General features: G+C 39.1%; 1 protein-coding gene across 3 annotated transcripts in view; it reads left to right on the top strand.

Annotated features, from left to right (window-relative positions):
* The first annotated feature begins 5,365 nt into the window (after window positions 1-5,365).
* ppp3cb (protein phosphatase 3, catalytic subunit, beta isozyme) overlaps window positions 5,366-20,100 on the top strand; it is a 65,954-nt gene continuing 51,219 nt past the window's right edge. The window contains exon 1 of one of the 3 annotated variants that reach the window (XM_017484927.3): window positions 5,366-5,729. In XM_017484927.3, coding sequence (XP_017340416.1) covers window positions 5,675-5,729 — 55 coding nt within the window. In that variant the 5' untranslated portion in view covers window positions 5,366-5,674. Of the gene's footprint in view, window positions 5,730-6,101; window positions 6,203-20,100 lie in introns of those variants that run through there. The other 2 variants (XM_017484929.3, XM_017484928.3) reach the window with 2 other exon arrangements.

Consider the following 20,100-nt stretch of genomic DNA (forward strand, 5'->3'; position numbering starts at 1 on the left):
GCGGCCGCCGCGACCGAATCACACCACTCAAATGAGGACTCCTCCGCCTAGCTGCAGCTCAAATTAGCGCCGCATCCATCCTCTAGAGCACCAGCTAGGGCGCATGATCTCTGCGGTCACACCCTAGAGAGTGCGCGCGTGTAGGGAGTGTCAGGGCTGTATGAGAGTTAACCAGCGCTTAGGTAACTTCAGCTGCTGTAGAAATTTGTGCAACTACCGTAGAGCCAGCGTAGATCCAAAATGGCGGAAACACAATTACACTACATACACTACGTTTTGAGCCAAAATGGCGGAAGCACTCTTACACTACATACATTACGTTTTGAGCCAAAATGGCGTTCATCATAGGCTTTCATCAGTCCCTCTCCCTCCCCCTATTTTTTCGACGAGGAATAAAAACGGTAATGTATCAATACAAATCAAGATACAGGAAAATTGCGACTGCTTTACAGTTATTTGTTTTATTTATTCGTCGCTGATATATATTGATAAAGAGTTAAACACGACGATCTTCCGGCTTCCGGATTTTCGCAGTTTCTCGAAAACACCTCTGACGAGAAGTTGAGCCAAAGCGGAGGGATATCGTGTGTTTGTTGTATCGCGATACAAAGCGAGAATCTCGCTGGGATGAGATAAAAGAGCAAAGGGTTGATTGCAACACTTTGCTTGGCTGAGCTGAGCGCTGAATTTCTCCATCTAATATCCTTAAAGCAAATCAGATAAGGCCTGCTATCAGATTTGAGTCCATTAGGCATTACGAGTACCCAATGGAATAAAAAAAAGTAAAGAAAAGAAAACCCCTCATCATTCACATAGTCGAAAAGGTTCAATTATAGGAATCAATCGGATGGCTCAAATTTGATTATTAGAACAGAGGCTCTGGGCTAAATGTTACATTTATATTACAGAAAGGATCCACTGTGCAAAGCCCTGTCACACTCCTGTCTCAATAACCCCAAATTAAATCCTTCAGATTGATCTCTTTATGTGACTAAATGGTTAAGGCGTGTATTATATGTGATGATCAGTATTTAGGGTATCTTGTGTGTAGTGTCTGTTTTTGTTTGCAGTTATATTCTGTTCTCTGAGAGCTCCACAGGCTTAATGAATCATATCCAGCTCACTTGTATCACTGTAGTGTTCTGGGTATATTGATAAATTCCCTTAGTAGTAGGCACTACAGAGCAATTATGAAGCCGATTTACTTTATTTTGCACAAATCAACAAATGCAGCTCATGTGTATAAACCTGGGCATGCTGCTGAAGACTGTGGCATATTGCAAAAGTGACCAATTGGGGCAGTGGTGGCTCAACAGTTAAGGCTCTAGGTGACTGATCAGAAGGGCAGGGGTTCAAGCTGCTACTGTTGGGCCCTTGTGCAAGGCCCTTAACCCTCTCTGATGCAGGGGTGACCCTGTGCTCTGACCCCAACTTCCTAACAAGCTGGGATATTTGAAGAAAAGAATTTCATTGTGCTGTAATGTATATGTGACAAATAAAGGCTTCTTCTTCAAAAACATCTGTTAGAAGAAACCCGGTTAGTATTAGTGACATATGTACAGTGGGGGAAATAAGTATTGAACGTATCAACATTTTTTTCAGTAAATATATTTCCAATGAGTCTAGTCACATGAAATTATCACCAGACTTTGGTATTAACACAAGAAATCCACACATGAAAGTCCATAAATAAACTTATGTGTAATAAAGAGGAATTATACAGGATAAATGTATTGAACACACTAACTGAAATTAATTTAATACTTAGTGGAGAAGCCTTTGTTTGTAACGACAGCTTCAAGACACTTTCTGTATGAAGAAATGAATGGGCCGCAGTATTCAGGTGTGATTTTGGCCCATTCTTCTAAACATATTGTCTTTAAATCTTGTTCAATTGGATTCAAGTCAGGTGATTGACTGGGCCATTCTAACACCTTTAGTTTTTTTCTCTGAAACCATTTGAGAGTTTCCTTTGCTGTATGTTTTGGATCGTTGTCCTGCTGGAAGCTCCACCCATGTCTCATCTTCATCATCCTGGTGGATGGCAGCAGATTCTTCTCAAGAATCTCCTGGTAAAGGGCTCCATTCATCGTTCCTTCAATTATATGAAGTCTGCCAGTACCATGTGATGAAAAACAGCCCCACACCATGATGCCTCCACCTCCAAACTTCACTGTTGGTGTAGTGTTTTTAGGGTGATGTGCAGTGCCATTTCTTCTCCAAACATGGTGTGTAGTATGACAGGCAAAAAGTAAAATTTTGCTCTCATCTGACCAGACTACACTCTCCCAGTATTTCATAGGCTTGTCCAAATGACTTGTATCAAACTTTAAACGAGCTTCGACATGCCTTTTCTTTAGTAATGGAGTCTTGCGGGGTGAGCGTGAGCAGTGGAGTGCATTGCCTATTGTTTACTCTGTGACGATGGCACCTGCTGCCTCCAAGTGTTTCTGGAGCTCTTTCTGAGTGGTCCTTGGCTCTTGGGATACTCTTCTGACTATTCTTCTGACTCCCTGGACAGAAATTTTGCAAGGAGCTTCTGTGCGTGGACGGTTGATGATGGAGTGATGTTGCTTCCACTTGTGGATAATGGCTCCAATGGTGCTTACTGGAGGATTCAGAAGCTTTGAAATACATCTGTATCTGATTCCATCAATATGTTTTGCAACAATAATGTTGTGAAGGTCTTGGGAGAGCTCTTTGCTTTTACCCATCATGAGATGGTTCTTGTGTGACACCTTGGTAACAAAAAGCCTTTTTATAGACCATCAATTTACTAACCCAGCTGATATTAATTTGCACAGATAGGGGGTATAATTACTTACGGATTTCAGCTGGTTCCTTGCCTTACCTTACCTTGGAGAACTGCTTTTTCTTAGCATGTTCAATACTTTTTTCCCGTGTCATTCCATTTCATTACACATAACTTTATTTATGGACTTTAATGTTGTGAATTCTTTATATTTCTGGATTTCTTGAGTTAATACTGAGAAAATTTAATTAGAAGCACATTACATTAGAAATATATTTACTGTAAATATATGTAAATGTAAATGTTGACATATTCAATACTTATTTACTCCACTGTAGCAGTCCCTCCAGGATTTCGCGATTTTGCAAGCGCAAAAATGAACACAAAAATCAAGCTAACGCTGCAATATTCGCAGGAGCTTGCAGTTTTTCAAAATTACCACAGATTTTCTGCAAATTTGGGCCAAGACGTATCATGTGATGTCATCACAACACACATTCCAAAGCACTCTTCAATTCATGTGCGTCGAACATGAGTACAGCTAAAAGGTCTCATTTACGAACAGACATCACTGTGAAAGACCGTGCAAAATAATTTTATGCAAGGTTTGAAGGTTTATAGATATGAGCTGCAGTGGTAGCTCAGTGGTTAAGATGTTGGACCTCTGAAGGTCATGAGTTCAAATCCTGCTAACTGCCACTGCTGGGCCCCTGAACAATGTCCTTAACCCTCAACTGCTCAAATGTGTAAATGAGATGAATGTAAGTCGCTCTGGATAATGGGGTCTGCCAAGTGCTGTAAATGAGGGGTGATGAATGAACTGAAATTTCTCAGATTCCAGTAGTTTTCCACAAAAAAAGCACAAAAACTCTGCAAGTTGCATCATGAATTTTGAAAAACGCCACAGCAAAATCAAGCATTTCTGGCCGCAGCAATCACAAAAAGAAACTCCTGAGAAATCCTGTATGAAATACTTATTGATATCCTGGTGCTATCTCTTCCCCAAGTAAGCGACGCACATGCACCCAGTCCACATGATGTAAAAGAAAACGTAATCCATCAGACCAGGCCACATTCTTGCATTGCTCCATGGTGCAGTTCTGATGCTCACGTGCCCATTGTAAGTTCTTCTGTCAGTATACAGGGGTCATCATGGGCACTCTGACTGGTCTACATCTACACAGCCCCATACGCAGCAAGCTGTGATGTACTGTGTGTTCTCACACCTTTCTATCAGAGCCAAAATTAACTTTTCAGCAATTTGTGCTACAGTAGTTCTTCTGTGGGATCAGACCAGATGGGCTAGTCTTCATTCCCCACACACATCAATGAGCCTTGGGTGCCCATGACCCTGTCACCGGTTCACTGGGTGTCCTTCCTTGAACAACTTTTAATATGTAGTAACCACTACATTCCAGGAACACCCCACAAGACCTGCTGTTTCGGAGATGCTCTGACCCAGTCTTCTCGCCATCACAATTTGGCTGTTGTAAAGTCGCTCAGATCCTTCGGTCAGCTTGCCCATTTTTCCTGCTTCCAACACATCAACTTCAAGAACTGACTGTTCACTTGCTGCCTAATATAATATATCCCACCCCTTGATATGTGCCATTGTAGTGAGATAATCAATGTTCTTCACGTCACCTGCCAGTGGTTATATATATATATATATATATATATATATATATATATATATATATATATATATATATATATATATATATATCCCTATTTTCTTTTAATAAATATTTCGATTTGGTGACAGATTAGTTTTTATGTACAATTATTAGTACGTTTTTTTTTTTTTTTAATGTGGTCTGTCTTTAGACCAAATTGTGCACATTCATACAAACTTGAATCATTTCTCTCAGTTTGAATTAAAACATCATTTATTTACCATTGTAGATAAGGCTACATATACAATGTCTGTATAATTATGTCAGAAGACACTTTTAGAGTTATGGATTGGGAAGAGATCAGTGGACATTTTTTTAAAAATTATTTTTTATTTTTATTTGTTTTTTTTATTGTTTTGACTGGACTTCCTTCCGGAAATGGAAGACTATTGCAAAATAAGAAAACAAAAAGAACCATCAGTACTGTCAAATATTTATTTTATATTAAATTGTAACAAAACAGAAGATAGACATATAGATAGACAGATGTTAGATAGAGAGACAGACAGACAAACAGATATATAGACAGATAGATAGATGGATACATGCTGGGCAGACAGACCGTTAGATAGATAGATAGACAGACAGATAGACAGATTTATATATATATATATATATATATATATATATATATATATATATATATATATATATATATATATATATATATAGCCTGTGATTAAACATTTATTATAATGTAACAATAACTTGTCAACAGTCAATTTTCCAAATATTTATTATACATTTATTATAATGATTGCGCACTGGAAATATATACAGTTTAAGTAAAAGTTTTATAAAACTTCTACAACACAAAGTTATAAAAATAGAAAGAGAAGCTAGCTAGGGAACCCTCTCCACTCCACTTCCCTTCAGTGTGTCTATCTTCCACCGGATGGCAGCACGAGGCAGCGCGTGACTGCGCGCGAGCGGGCTTGCGTGGGCGTTCCTGCCTCCGCCATCATGCCGGGGTGGTGCAGAAACTCCGCGACGAGGAAAACCCTAAGCGAGCGGAAGAAGTAGCCAGGACACCCCGGTACCTTTCAGCACCCGTCTCTCCGTCCGTCCGCGCACGCGCGCGTCCAATCCTGCGTGATCTCTACGACAGAGCCGAGCTCGTGCACCTCGCTGCCCTCCTTCCTCTTCATCCTCCTCCTCCTCCTGATCCGGCGAACGGAGCGGAGCCGCACCGAGTGATGCTGCTGCTGCTGCGGCCCGCGCTGCCCTCCTAAATCACCACAGCCCCATGAACATGTCCAACGCAGTCATGGGTCTAAACCCCACCGACAGGTTCATCAAATGTAAGTGCGTGCGCGGGCGCGCGCCCGTTTCAGCCGGATGTTTTTGTGTCTTCGCGTCTCCTGCGCGTCTCAACCTGTCATTAAAATGATCATTTGCATTTACAAATTGTGGGCTCGGCTGTCTGTGATTGCTCTGCAACAACCATCACACATGCTCAAGCTTAAAACAATGACCGATCCGCTTATTCTTCTTCTTATTCGTAGTAGCATTAGTCTATTATTATATCATCGTGCTATTATTTGGATCAGTGATCTGATGCTCCATGGCCCATTTGTCGTCCGTTTTTGGTGTACCCTGATAGGCTGGAGGCTGGCTAATGAGGTTCAGACCAGCTTTCAGCTAGTGGTGAATGCGTGAATTGCTAGAGAGAGAGAGAGAGAGAGAGAGAGAGAGAGATCAGCATCATTTCGTTCCAATGAAACCTTTTCCCTTGCCACTTTGACGATGACAGCAGCCAAAGGACGACCTAAAGGTACAACTGCTTTATCTTTGGTCTAATTTCTTTTTTATTTCATTTCATTAAGATCTTAAGAGTATCGCTTCACCGTACGGATCGATCTCGGACTTTATCTCATGACCCTCTCGCTTACCCTGAGAGATACTCTCTGATAGCTGATAGACTGTGAGATACTCGTGGACTTGTTATATAGAGGATGTCCATCCCAGTTGTGCTATTGAAGTCTATGTAGCTCATATATGCTTCCTAATCATCCCTGCGATGACATTCACCAACACCAAAATAGAATAAGTACAGTTTTGGGATTCTTCTACGCTTTGTGAATATAAAACTGGATGTAATGTGCTTTGTATTGCTCAGTGTGTGTATGCAATACAGAGCTATACAGATTAACAAGCCCTAAGAATGTTGTAGCAATTGCAGAAAGTGCTTGCTTTTGTTCATATCGCCTATGTTGCGTCGCTGCGATGTAATTAGTAATTAGTAATATTAATGTCATTACTATTGAAGAAGACAGTGTGGCATTGGGGAAGCTGTTGGCAGTTAGCGAGCGACCAGAAGGGAAACGAGAGAGAGAGAGAGAGAGAGAGAGAGAGAGAAACAGGAGGGGTTTCATTGGAATCCACTCTAAATGGGCTATCCCTCACCGAGGGACCGTGGCCGACCAAAATTGTGCCGCAACATATGTTATTCAGCATGAAATAATCATATTACGGCATATGCTAGCACCAAAAACATTTTCAACGAAGATTATTAAATGTCACAGTGTACAATGATCCCCATAAAGTCTAAGGCTGAATTCTGTAAGACTGTGTTATAGCTTGTTCTCCGTGTCAAATCATATGATGAGGATCCTCTAATGATAGACCTGTGATTATTACAAATCAATCAAAATGGAGTCTCATAAATGTTCACATTTTGCCACTTCCAATAAGTATTTGTAGGTATTATTATTATTATTATTATTATTATTATTATTAATATTATTTAAAATATATATTGTTTTCACTGTTGGCCCAGTGTATTACAGTGTACATATTTATGAGCAGTGGTAGGTGTTGACTAGCTAGTAACAAGCAATTTACAAAAGTAGAACAAAACAAGCTTTCTATATTGTAACATTAGCTGAAGCAACTAAATGCTTGGTGTCATAGCCAGCTCAATGAATGTGGTGCTTGAAATTGCTAATATTTGTGTTAGAGGGCAGCAATAAAGAATAATTCCTTCAATCAGATCTTGCTTAACCAAGATTTCTACCTTTGGCTAAGTTGCACGCAGTGCTGGTTTATGGATCTCACTAACTTTTCAAAGCAATACTTAGCAAAGCGTTAGTTAGCTATTAGGTAGTGAGGGAGCGTATCTATGTTCCCCGGATTTATATGGCACATAATGAACACGTGGTAATTTAAAGTGCACCTATTATGTTTTTTCAAACATTACCTTTCATGTAGCTGTTTGTGAATGTAAAAACGTCTGCAAAGTTTCAAAAATCAAAGCGCACGACAAACTGAGTTATTGACTCCTAAAAGAAGGAAACGATTCTGAACAGCTGAAACGAGTCGTTAGAGATTCCAGACTTACTTCCTGTGCTAACCTGCTTAGATTTGTAACAAAAAGAACCGCCTCTCGTCTTCATCGGCTGCTGGCTGATAGCGGTAGACCAATCACAACAGACTGGGACATCTGACCAATCACAGCAGAGGATGCTCTCTGAAAGGAGGAGTTTAGAATGGATCATTGAACGAGTCATTTGTGACACTGGGGGGAAAAAGGTAGCGCTGCAATTTAAATTATGAACACATTAAAGTGTTTTTTGACCTTGGGTGCATGTAAATCTACTGTATGAGACCTCTAAAACAAAATTAGGCACATTTCAAAACCATAATAGGTGCGATTTAAAGCTGGAGTTAGGCTTCAAGATAAGCGAAAGCTGGGACGTGTTCATACTTAACATTCTGTTCCTTTTATGACCGTTTACTGTGTTTTATTGGCTACAGTACGTTATTTTTTAAGTTTAGCGTATACATTTCACTGTTGTTCATGCATGGAGTTGAACTATATATATATATATATATATATATATATATATATATATATATATATATAAAACTGTATATATTACATGTTTACTTAATGTGCATTAACAGAATATTGAGCTGGGGAACATAGGGCCCTGGGAACGTAGGAATGATCCCGTTAGTGAGCCTTAGTTTTACAGCTGCTAGCATAAAATTTAGGCTAAGCTTACAAAACTCCAGTCTACCTTAATTAATTGTTAGCACTGATTGTGTTGGCTTTTATTTGCATGGATGAAATTGTCCGGGAGGAGTCCATTTTTCAAAAAATAAGAAGACAATGCACTTCATTCATTAGCCATTTCTAGTTCATACTGATAAGTTTGTGTGGTCACTATATGAACATGTATGAACATAATATTTACTATATCTGATGCTCAAAAGATTTTTGATAGAGCTCATGACTTGCGATGCTGTAATGTTTATGTAATTTCATTGTCATGTTTTGTTGTCGGAATCTTTTTAAAATTAATTTACCAACACGTTCGAGTGAAACATTGATATTCCTAATGATTTCCTGTCGTTTTCACCATCACAGATCCTTTACATAAGTCTGTATAAAAGACTTCTAGTTCTAGCTAGCTAATCGCTAGCCTCAATTATTAGCTAGATTATATCTGGCATCCGTATTTCCCCGTTGCTTAGCAGCACTTGAACGGGAATCATACTGGGTTTGTCTTCTTGTAGTGGTAGCACATACATTGCCCTCCACTAATATTGGCACCCTTGGTAAATATGAGCAAAGAAGGCTGTGAATTGCAGACGTTTGTTGCCTCTTGGGGTCAGAAAGTCTACAAAGCTACAATCCGAAGTCACCTACATCAGCACAAGGAAACCACCACAGCATGGGGAGAAAACACAGACTCCACACACACAGGCCTGTGGCAGGAATCGAACCCCCAACCCTGGCAGTGTGAGGTAACTGTGCTAACCGCTAAGCCACAGTGCACCCAAAAGAATATATAATGAAGCCAATTTTCAAGACAAACATTGCGACACAAAGAGTAATTAAACAACAAAGCTTATATTTGTTGGTTGTGTGAGTATTCACCCTCACCTTCTGGATCAATACTTGGTAGAACTACCTTTGGCTGCAGTTACAGCTGGGATATATCTCTATCAGTTTTGCACATCCTGATCCTAATACCATATTTTTTCTTTTGCTCAACCTCTGTCAGATTGTATGGAGATATTTAGGTCTAACAAACTCTGGGCCTTTTGGGAACAGGTGTATTTGTATACTGAGGTCATGTGACACTGATGGTTGCACCAGGATTCATTTAGGGGTTTCACACCTCAATGGGGCGAAATACTTAAACAATCACAACTTTTATATTTTATAAAGGCATTAATCTGAATTGAATTCAGATTCAGTGTGTGTGTGTGTGTGTGTGTGTGTGTGTGTGTGTGTGTGAGAGAGAGAGAGAGAGAGAGAGAGAGAGAATGTTTACTGCCATTGCCTCTTGATCACACATCATTTAGACCCTCTATTCCCACAGAAAGGCCTGTGCTGCCACCTGAACCAGCTCTGTAATGACGAGATATGAAAAAATGGTGAAGATTTACATGATACATCTCAGAGAGACGCCGTGAGCAAACGAGTAAGACAATGCGGGAAAAGGGAAGAGGATGAGAAGTGGAACAGACAGGGAATTAGACTCGAGACAGCGGATGGATGAGGCTATGCTCAAACATGGATAGTTCACAGTGACCAGAAACAATGGGAGAACTTTTTTATTTATTTATTTATTTATTTATTTATTTATTTATTTACTAAAACTAGAACATTCTTGAAGTTCCTTTTTCCAACATAAAACTTTGTGCTTGTCTCGACTTCTCTAATCATGTAGGCCTAACATAAACAGAATCTGTTGAAACTAATATTTATTAATTAGTATTGATTGTGGTCATGTGGGCTGACTGTTTCAAATTTTAGAACAAATTTTAGTCTTAAATTCCCTCAGTCTCTTATTCACATTATTCCCACCTGCCCCAAACATACTGTAGGCATTTTGCTGCTTGATTACCGTAATTATTGTTTCAGCTGATAATAATTGAGATATTGGGTATTTTAAAGTAAATTCACGTTGTGGGGCTCTTTTAACTATTAACCGATTGACCAATTTATCAATGGACCAATAAAATCGACTGATTTCGACTGATAATAAAGGTCCCCAGACTCGTAATAGTTGTAATAGTATTATGGAAATTGTCTCGAATTCTCCCTCTTGTCACACCGAGAACAACAGCTTGCAGCTTTCTTAGGTTTCCATGTGCTTTTACTATTGCTTTGGTTTTGGTGTTTGGTTTGCTGTCATTTTACACCTATCCAAACACTGCACCAGTGTCATTTGGCAATATTTATGTTTATAGCAGTGAGCCACATGACTTACATTCAGTATGTCATCATTTATTACTCTATTTGTGCATTTTGTATTTATTGGTAGACCAACTTGTCCACTTCAGCCAAGCATGAAACACTTTTTGCGATATTTTCGTGATTGTTTGTCCAATTTTAACTTGCATTAAAAAAAAAAATTGTATAAAAGAGCTGAATAAAAAAAAAACCCATAGTAAACCCCAAAACAACAAAATCAGCACTCTTAGTGCTTCCTGATATGCGTTAATGACGTCTTTTAAAGTTATAAGTACTTTCTTTTTAGAGAAGTTGACAGTTATAATAGTAAAGTCCTAAGGCTAAAACTATCACGTTGACTTTTGGACTTTATCGGCTGATACTATTGGTTTTCAGGACCTCAAAGCTGGTAACATATTCATATTAGTCATGTCTCGATGAGTGATGAATAGAACAGCTTCACATACTTCACAAAAAATGGTGAATAAGAGAATGGTAATGTCTGAAAGCTGTCCTTAAGGAAGCAGACGACCTTGCAGGCCTCATGGACTGAATGTAGTCGTGTCACCAGAGGATGTCACCTACCTGCGTAATGCAATGATTAGCCAGTAGCCAGTAGATGATGCAATGATAGGCTGTATATTTCTGCACAGAGCCATCATTAGTGTTAAGTGAAGTTTAGCATGGATTCTACCAGTGTAATTGAGCACTGGTGTGTAGTTATAACTGTAACACTTTACACACACACGCACACACACACACACACACACACACACACAGGGCCCTTAACCCTCTCTGCTCCAGGGGCACCGTATCATGGCTGACCCTGCGCTCTTACCCCAACTTCCTAACAAGCTGGGATATGTGAAGGAAAAGAATTTCACTGTGCTGTAATGTATATGTGACAAATAAAGGCTTCTTGTTCTGTTCCTTTAAGGATCTGAAAGGAAAACAGTTAAAGCAACTTTGCTGGCCCCAGGCCTCTACTCATGAGGCTTCTGTCTCACCTGTAAGTGTTTTGGCAGGTCGGCAACAGTGTGACACTTCAATCAAGGCTATTACTGCTCAGAATACTCTGGAAATAATTAGGCCAGGGAACTCATGTGTCTCGAAGCAGCTCTCAAAAAGGAAAAGAGCAGCAGCTTTATTCCACTTTCTTGTGTTATGATAGACACTTTAAAAAAGAGCAAGACTGCAAATTTGTAGGAACTTGCAGATCAACGCATATGACACATTGGGAACAGCTTTTTATGACTTAATGTGTATGAAATCCAGTAAAATCACTATCAAGTCAATAGTCACTTTCATCCTTCAAATTAGTTGTGAAATCCAACAAGCCTTAAAATGTTTTTTTTTAGATGTTAGCAAATTTAAAGTGTGCCACTGGTGGAAGTGGCTAGATACTGACTGACTGATTTGTTCATACATTTATATGATTCTGAGTCAAGTCATGATTCGTCCACTATGTATCAGAATCGAATCCAATGCCTCAGATGGTAGAGATGAATTCTTCATCGTGTTGCCAGTCGTAAAGTCTTGTATTTCAAGCTACTGGTTTGAGTTGAGCTGTCCAAGTTGTCCAAGTATGGAAGTCCAAGTTGAGTTGCAAGTCAAAAGCCTTGGAGAAATGCAAGTAAACATGCTAGTCATAAGTATTCTAGTCAGAGTGGATGTAGGAGTGATAGGCTTTAGCCACTTTAGTTAGAAGTTGGAGTCAGGTTGAGAATCATGAGCTTTGAAGTAATAGTTGAGTTGTGAGTCATAACCTTTGAAGCCTGATTTGAGTTGTAAGTCATATGCATTGAAGTCAGAGCTGAGTGTCATAAGCTTTGATGTCAGAGGCCAAATACGAGTCATAAGCTTTGGAGTCAGAATATAGTTACGAGTAATAAGCTTTGGAGTCAGAATATAGTTACGAGTAATAAGCTTTGGAGTCAGAATTGAGTTACGAGCCATAAGCTTTGGAGTCAGAATCTAGTTACGAGTAATAAGCTTTGGAGTCAGAATCGAGTTACAAGCCATAAGCTGTGGAGTCAGAATCTAGTTACGAGTAATAAGCTTTGGAGTCAGAATCGAGTTACGAGCCATAAGCTTTGGAGTCAGAATCTAGTTACGAGTAATAAGCTTTGGAGTCAGAATCGAGTTATGAGCCATAAGCTTTGGAGTCAGAATCTAGTTACAAGTAATAAGCTTTGGTGTCAGAATCGAGTTACGAGCCATAAGCTTTGGAGTCAGAATCGAGTTACGAGCCATAAGCTTTGGAGTCAGAATCTAGTTACAAGTAATAAGCTTTGGAGTCAGAATTGAGTTACGAGCCATAAGCTTTGGAGTCAGAATCGAGTTACGAGCCATAAGCTTTGGAGTCAGAATCTAGTTACGAGTAATAAGCTTTGAAGTCAGAATCTAGTTACGAGTAATAAGCTTTGGAGTCAGAATCGAGTTACGAGCCATAAGCTTTGAAATCTCAGTTTCCGACCCATTGATGTTGAGAGCCATAAGCTTTAATTGCTCAGGTTGAGTCAGATTGAGCCATAAGCAAGTTTTGAGTCATACGTTTTGAAGTCAGAATCGAGTTTCAAGATTGAGTGGTCATAAGTTTTGAACTCTGAGTCAAATCGCTTGTCGCTATACAGTGGGTTCATTTTTGTTTTCTAGAGAAAACATCATGAGTATAAATATTAGACTTGTGATTCGTACTGGTGAACTCTAAATGCGTTACTCTGGACCAGATGTATGCAAAATGCCCATGTTGTACTGCACAAGCGTACATGAAATATGAAAATCTAGTTCAATCTGTACGGTGGATAGGAAAGAAAGGACGAGAGAATGGAGAGGAGAGGAAGGCTAATTTTAGCCCCCTTAACACACATAGTGTAGCTATGAGTTTGAAGAGAACGGAGTAGGACAGAGCTTTGGCCTAATGAGGCCACACTAAAGCAGGAAGTTACTCCAGTCCAACATGGCTCTCCAATTTTCCAGCATTCTCCTCTAGCGTTCTGTCTTCCAGGTCTAGCTGTTGTCTTTACTTCTGCTGTCAGTCATCCCAGCTCTTTGTGTTTACTGGCTCATTTTGCGCTCTGTTTCTCAGCATGCCGTCCCACCTGCCAGCCTGGCTTTGCATGTGTGTGTGTGTGTGTGTGTGTGTGTGTGTGTGAGTGCAGATGGCTGTACGTGTGTATGGCATGCATTAATTGCATGACTTAAAATAGCCCTTTAAAAACTCCTTTATCGAAGATGTGTGGAGCATGGATAACAAGAATCTCCTTATTCTTCCAACTCCTTTTTCCTTAACCCATATCCTCTGCTTCTTTTGGTCTAGCAAAAACATAGCATAAGAGAGAAGGACAAGTCACAGTGTTGCACTACATGCAGTATTTTAAACGCTGAACTTGTCATGTTTGGGTGTTTCGAGGTTCGAGGTTGTTCTGGCGGAAAAAGCGGACTTGGTGTCCGATGTTTTTTTTTTTTGGTTCCAGTTCAGCGATCACGTGTTATATTGTAACAGGGAGACTTTCCCCAGAGTCAATCTCTCTCCATCCTCTCTCAGATCTTCTGTCCTAGTTTTACTCATGCTTGCTCTATGCTACACACACACACCACCCGAAACCTATTATTAAATAATACGTTCCTTGATATGGCAATTCCATAAAAATGTCATTAAACAACAGTAAAAGGCACAGAAACTTTCCCATAATTTCTGACATCAAGAAATCCAGATTGTATGAGTATGCAAATTTAAAAACACCCCAACCCAGTACTCTCCACACTCTTCCCCTAAAAACCAGTGTAACAGCAAGATATTTGCATACTGGATCCTGATTGTTTCTTACATATTATGATTTAATAACACTTACGAGTCACATGCTCAATACTAGCTTGCTGTACATCATTCTGCTTTAATATTTTATACGGATGCCCACCCTTTATTCCAACTTCTCCTTTTATTTCAATATTTTTAAAATACGGTTTTGGCTCATGTGCCAAGCTCATGTGCATAATGTACACAAAGGCTTTGATTAGATACAAACCTTACATGACTTTTCTATTTACCAGATTATCAGACCCAGACTGGCAAGTGAACAGATTGCCCAACATGGAGAAAAAAAAAGAATGTCAAGACAAATCTGAATTAGTGCTGAACACATCAAAGAGTTATTGCATCATAATATGTAAGAGCCAATCAGGTTTCGATATGCAAATGCAGGCCTTGCAAGTAAAGAAGTATATATTAAATGTCCACTGAAAAAGATCTGGTGTGTATAAAATGCCTTTGATTCTTTGGCTTGATCCTCTACAGGAACACTACAATTAAGTGTTTCCATGCCCGAAATGAAGCTATATAACCCATAACTGTCTAAAAAAAACAATCGAATACATTTTTTTTGGCTTGGGCGGTATATCTAATGCTGCCTTCAAGTCCTCCTTGAAAGTTCGTACGGGTTTGGAGGTGGTAATTATGATGTCAGATTGATTTTGGTTGGGAAAAAATGGACCTAGCAAGAAAACTATTTTTTTTGTATTATCAACAACAAGAAGTTTCTTTTGCTTTACTGATCATAATAATTATAATACTGATAAAAGACAGTAAGTGCTTACCGTCTGCTGCAGGTGTGGCATTTACACATTTATTTAGACGGCCACCATGACGTTTTCTTATTGACACGCCCCCGGAAGTCTGAAAGTAGGGTCTCGTAGAAAAATACAAGTTCCCAAGTTGTTTTTACAACATTGTGGTGAAGTTTGTGCACATTCACCTTGTAATTATGATATATCCGGCATGTCTTGAAGGTACCGTAACTAACACATCTACCGAATCTGGATTTTTATTAGAGATGCACCGATGTATCTGCCAATTTTTCACGCTATGGGCCATTGGCCGATATTCTAAAAACATCCGATGATCAGGGCCGACTATCTCCTGTCAATCAAAAGAAGGCGGGAAAACACATGGATTTCGTGCTGTGTGTAAAGATGATGTCTCTCGTGTGGAATGATGATAAAACTGCAGTTTGTAATCTCTGCACTGATCAAATTTTACACCAGACGCTGCAGCAGTGAAGCGGGAGTTTCAGTGTCGAGTCTAAATTTTTTCTGCCGCGCTACTCGAACTGAATTAAAGCTCCAGTACACCGTTGAAAGATTTAAATGAAGATGAATTGACAGAAAAGGATATATTACACAGAAATATATATTTGTAGAGTAGTATATTTCAAATCCAGTTAATGTTAATATATAAAATGTTGATATTATGTATTACCAGTTTGATGTTAATGATGAAGTAGAAATGCTTTTGTTTGTGGTGAGTGAACGTGAGACTAACAGGAGGTTTTTTACAATTCAGTCAATGTTAATATGAATTAATAACATTCAATAAGTTAAGAAATCTTACTTTAATCTTCAGAATTGAGTTCATGTGTTAATATTAATTAGAGTAATGTGTTTCTGTTTATGAGACCAGTTACTGTGAAACAGCTTGTTGAAATGGAGAGAATAAAGTTTTTATTTACATTTCTTTCAGAATTGTGGAATTAATTATTATTCATTTATAAGAAGGCATAAAAGGCAGAACTATCGGTTATCGGTTATCGGCTGAGAAATATAGTATCGGTGCATCTCTAATTTTTACAGATGTTATTATAGTATGGTTCATTTTTTTGTGGAACTGCTACATAAAGCAGTTTATTATCATTATTATAGAAAACACATTTAATACCGATATTTCATACACATTGCATGATTTAAAAAAAAAAAAAAAGAAGAAGACTTTAATCAACCGATGTGCTATGTGCTTAAGTTGTATTCGGGCTCATTTGGAAGTTGCGATGATGGAAAGTTTCAGATAAGTTTGAGCAAATTTCAAGAACCCATCGGCTAAATGTAGTGGAAAGGAAATGATCACACCGGGAGATGGCAGATTTCAATGTATGAGTGCCATCAATGAATTTGTAGCTATTCTTTATCTCGGCAGCGTCGGACCATGAAAAGAAAACCTACAGATGCCACGCAGAGCGCTAAAGACATTCTTCAAGTTTGACTGGATAAAGCCAGATGAACGTATAAAGAACATACACTTTATAAGAGCTTACTACAGTGAGAGTGAGAGCGCGAGAGGTGGAATGAGTCATTTCAGAGTGAATAGTGATTTCCCTGTTGTGTGCTTACTTCAGCACTGCGAGCTACTCCATTTTAATGGTGGTGCAAAAGTGGTTTCCATGTAGTGAAAGTATTTTTGTTTCCCGGGTTGAGATTTAATTGCTGAGTTCAACTGCTATAAGTGTAGGTGTTCTGTATATTTGTCATAAAAAAAAAAAAACAGCTGCAGTGAGCTGACTCTGCTGTTTCTGCTGACTCATGGTATTTGTTAAGCGGCCCAGCTGAAGAGAGCAGAATCGGGGCCTGAGATGCTCAAATGGCCTCACACGTTGTCATCTTATAGGCATAATGGATAGTTTGAGGGATTTGAGATCAGAGTCAAATACATGGCAAAAATATCATCCTCTCATCCAGACCTGGTCTGAAGAAGACGGAATATTACAAAACCTGTTCAGCGTATATGAAAGAGGTCGGAGGCAGTTATAATGGCAACGAATGTGCACACAACGTATTAGTGTATGTTTAGTTTGCATTTTGATGGCAAGGTAAATGCAAAGGTTTGAACTGTTAATAGATAAGTTAACTAATTGACCGTTTTTGTTGCTCTGAAACCTAACACATTTACCGGGTTGAAAGAAAATGAATTTCTTTCTTGCCGTCTTTATTTTGTTCTAAGGGTTTCTCAGTATTTCTAAGAAAATCACTTGTTTCTGTAATATTTTTTTTACGTAACAGCCAATAAAGTGGAATACTGCTGAAAAATAGATCTCCGATGTCAAATCAGCTCCTTTATATCTCAGAAAAATATCGCTTATCATGCTTTTAGATCGCTTCATCCACTGACCGATGAAGTGGTAGCAAGTGAAAATATCATGAATATGGGCGAATTTATTTACTATAACGAGATATTATTATAAATGATATATAAGATTATTCAGCCTGTTCAGATTTTTTATAAATATTAATTTAGTATAAATGTCTGTAAGATTTATAATTATTTATCTGGTAGCACGTTCGCCTCACATCTCCAGGGTTGGGGGGTCGAGTCGTGCTGCGGCCCTGTGTGTGCGGAGTTTGCATGTTCTCCTTGTGCTGTAGGGGTTTCCTCTGGGTACTCCGGTTTCCTCCTCCAGTCTAAATACATGCATGGTAGGCTGATTGGCATGTCCAAAGTGTCCGTAGTGTATGAGTGTGTGTGTGTGAGTGTGTATTCGATGGATCGGCACCCCATCCAGGGTGTACCCCACAGGGATAGGCTCCAGGTTCCCCACGACCCTGAAGGATAAGCGGTACAGAAGATGGATGGATGAATGGATGGTTTGTGTAATCTTATAACGGGAAATAATAAATAAATTTGACTATATTCAAGACATTTTCACTTGCCAAAATTGCATTATTTGTAGTCGGACATTTTGGACCAAAATCTCAGAATGCCTTTCCGCTGTATGTATAAAATTCACCAATAGCAGAATAGTATGTATAATATAATGTATATTGTGTATAATATACTGACTGAAAGTAACTACCACAGAGTATGAACAAGGTTTTATGTGACCACTGTTATCGCATAGATCAGCAAATCAACAATAAAATCACTCCTAAGAAAGAATTTTGTCTCGCAATTTATCGCGACAGCTAAATGGCTTCAATGGTTAACTTGGGAACTCAATCTAAGTGGTGAAAAGTTGTGTTTCAGTAGTTCCCCTGTAGTGGATGTCGGCACTGTCCTTCAAAATCTTTTAAACCAGTTACAGCCACTTCGGTGAATATCGCCGGCAGCTTGAGCAGATGACATTGAGAGATGCATAAGGTGCTTCAAGTGCTTGAAATGTGCTTTTTCGATTGTGAGCACTAGAAAAACTGTAATACGTGTTTTTTTTTGTGGTATGGTTTGTTGAGAAGCGCCTTTAAATTGTTCAGAGAAAGCAATTCATTACGTAATTCTGTATGGTTTTGTTGCTGTGGAACAATTTCATGATCTATTATTATATTTTACAAAAACAACCCAAACACCACCATCACGGATCAGTTGTTGCACCCAAACAGACACACTCGCGCTCACACCTGACACCCACTACGCACTACAGTTTGTCCTCATTTATATGATCTGAAAAAGTGTAACCACCCCGGCTGGAACATGAATAAAAAGAGGATAAAAGAGCATCCATCAAGTTTGTTTTACAACCTAAAAATACAGAAGAACTGCAAAGTCCTGGAATTTCATTGTGAAGTATCGTTGTGAACCCTGGGACAGTGATACGTTTACAACAAGGATAAACACATAAGCATTTGGTATTGTGCCTTGTAAATGTTTTGTACATGTAAGGTAATATGTAATGTATTTATTCGGCCGAATTCAAGAATCGTAGTTCATTTTTTTTTTACAGGGTTCAAAATGCACCTCGAAGTACAATAATCCAAATCAAGTCAAAACATTGGCACGAGTCGAAACGAAACGAAACCAAACAGCAGAAGAACCACAGCAACAGGAAATTAAAACAATCCCTGCAGGATTTCGTGATTTTGCGATCGTAGAAATGAACACAAAATCAAGCAAACTCCACAATATTCTTAGGAGCTTGCGATTTTTCAAAATCACCACAGATTTTCCGAGGATCCAGGCCGAGATGCGTCACGTGACGTCATCATGACAAGCATTCGGTCAAAGCCCTCTTCGATTCACGTACATCGAACATGAGGACAGCTAAAAGGTCGCATTTACCAACAAGCAATCACTGCGAAACTCTTTCGTGCAATCGCAATTGAATTAGTTTCCCACAAAAAAAAGCACAGAAATTCAGCATATTGCGGTGCGAATTTTGAAAAAAGTCGCAGAAAAATAAAAGAACTTCCCGAAATCCTGTACGGACTGATAAATATAGGAGAATCTCTTAAAATCTGTTGTTAATTTTCAGCGAGCAATTCCTGACTGCATAGCTGATAACATAATGAGTCTTTATTGGTCACATACACATTAGAGCACAGTGAAATTCTTTGGCAGGGTCAGCCATGATACAGCACCCCCTGGAGCAGAGAGGGTTAAGGGCCTTGCTCAGTGGCAGTCTGGCAGTGCTGGGCCTTGAACCCTCAACCTTCTAATCAGTAACCCAGAGCCTTAACTGTCAAGCCACCGCTTACGCCCACCTCTCCTCTCCTTAAACCTGAAATGGTGGAAATGATGATAATTAAACACTGAGGATTAAATCATTACTTGTGATTTTTAAAAAAAAATTAATGGTAGCACAGAAGTATCACTGTTGCACAAGCCGAAGCTAGTATGACACGAAATTCAAATAGTGCGCCGAAATATCTACATCTATATATTAACTACACAGAGCAACAGGAAAATGTTGTGCTCTAATTGCTGAGTACTGACTGTTACTGTGACT

Source organism: Ictalurus punctatus, chromosome 14 (assembly GCF_001660625.3).
Source record: "Ictalurus punctatus breed USDA103 chromosome 14, Coco_2.0, whole genome shotgun sequence".
NCBI lineage: Eukaryota > Metazoa > Chordata > Actinopteri > Siluriformes > Ictaluridae > Ictalurus > Ictalurus punctatus.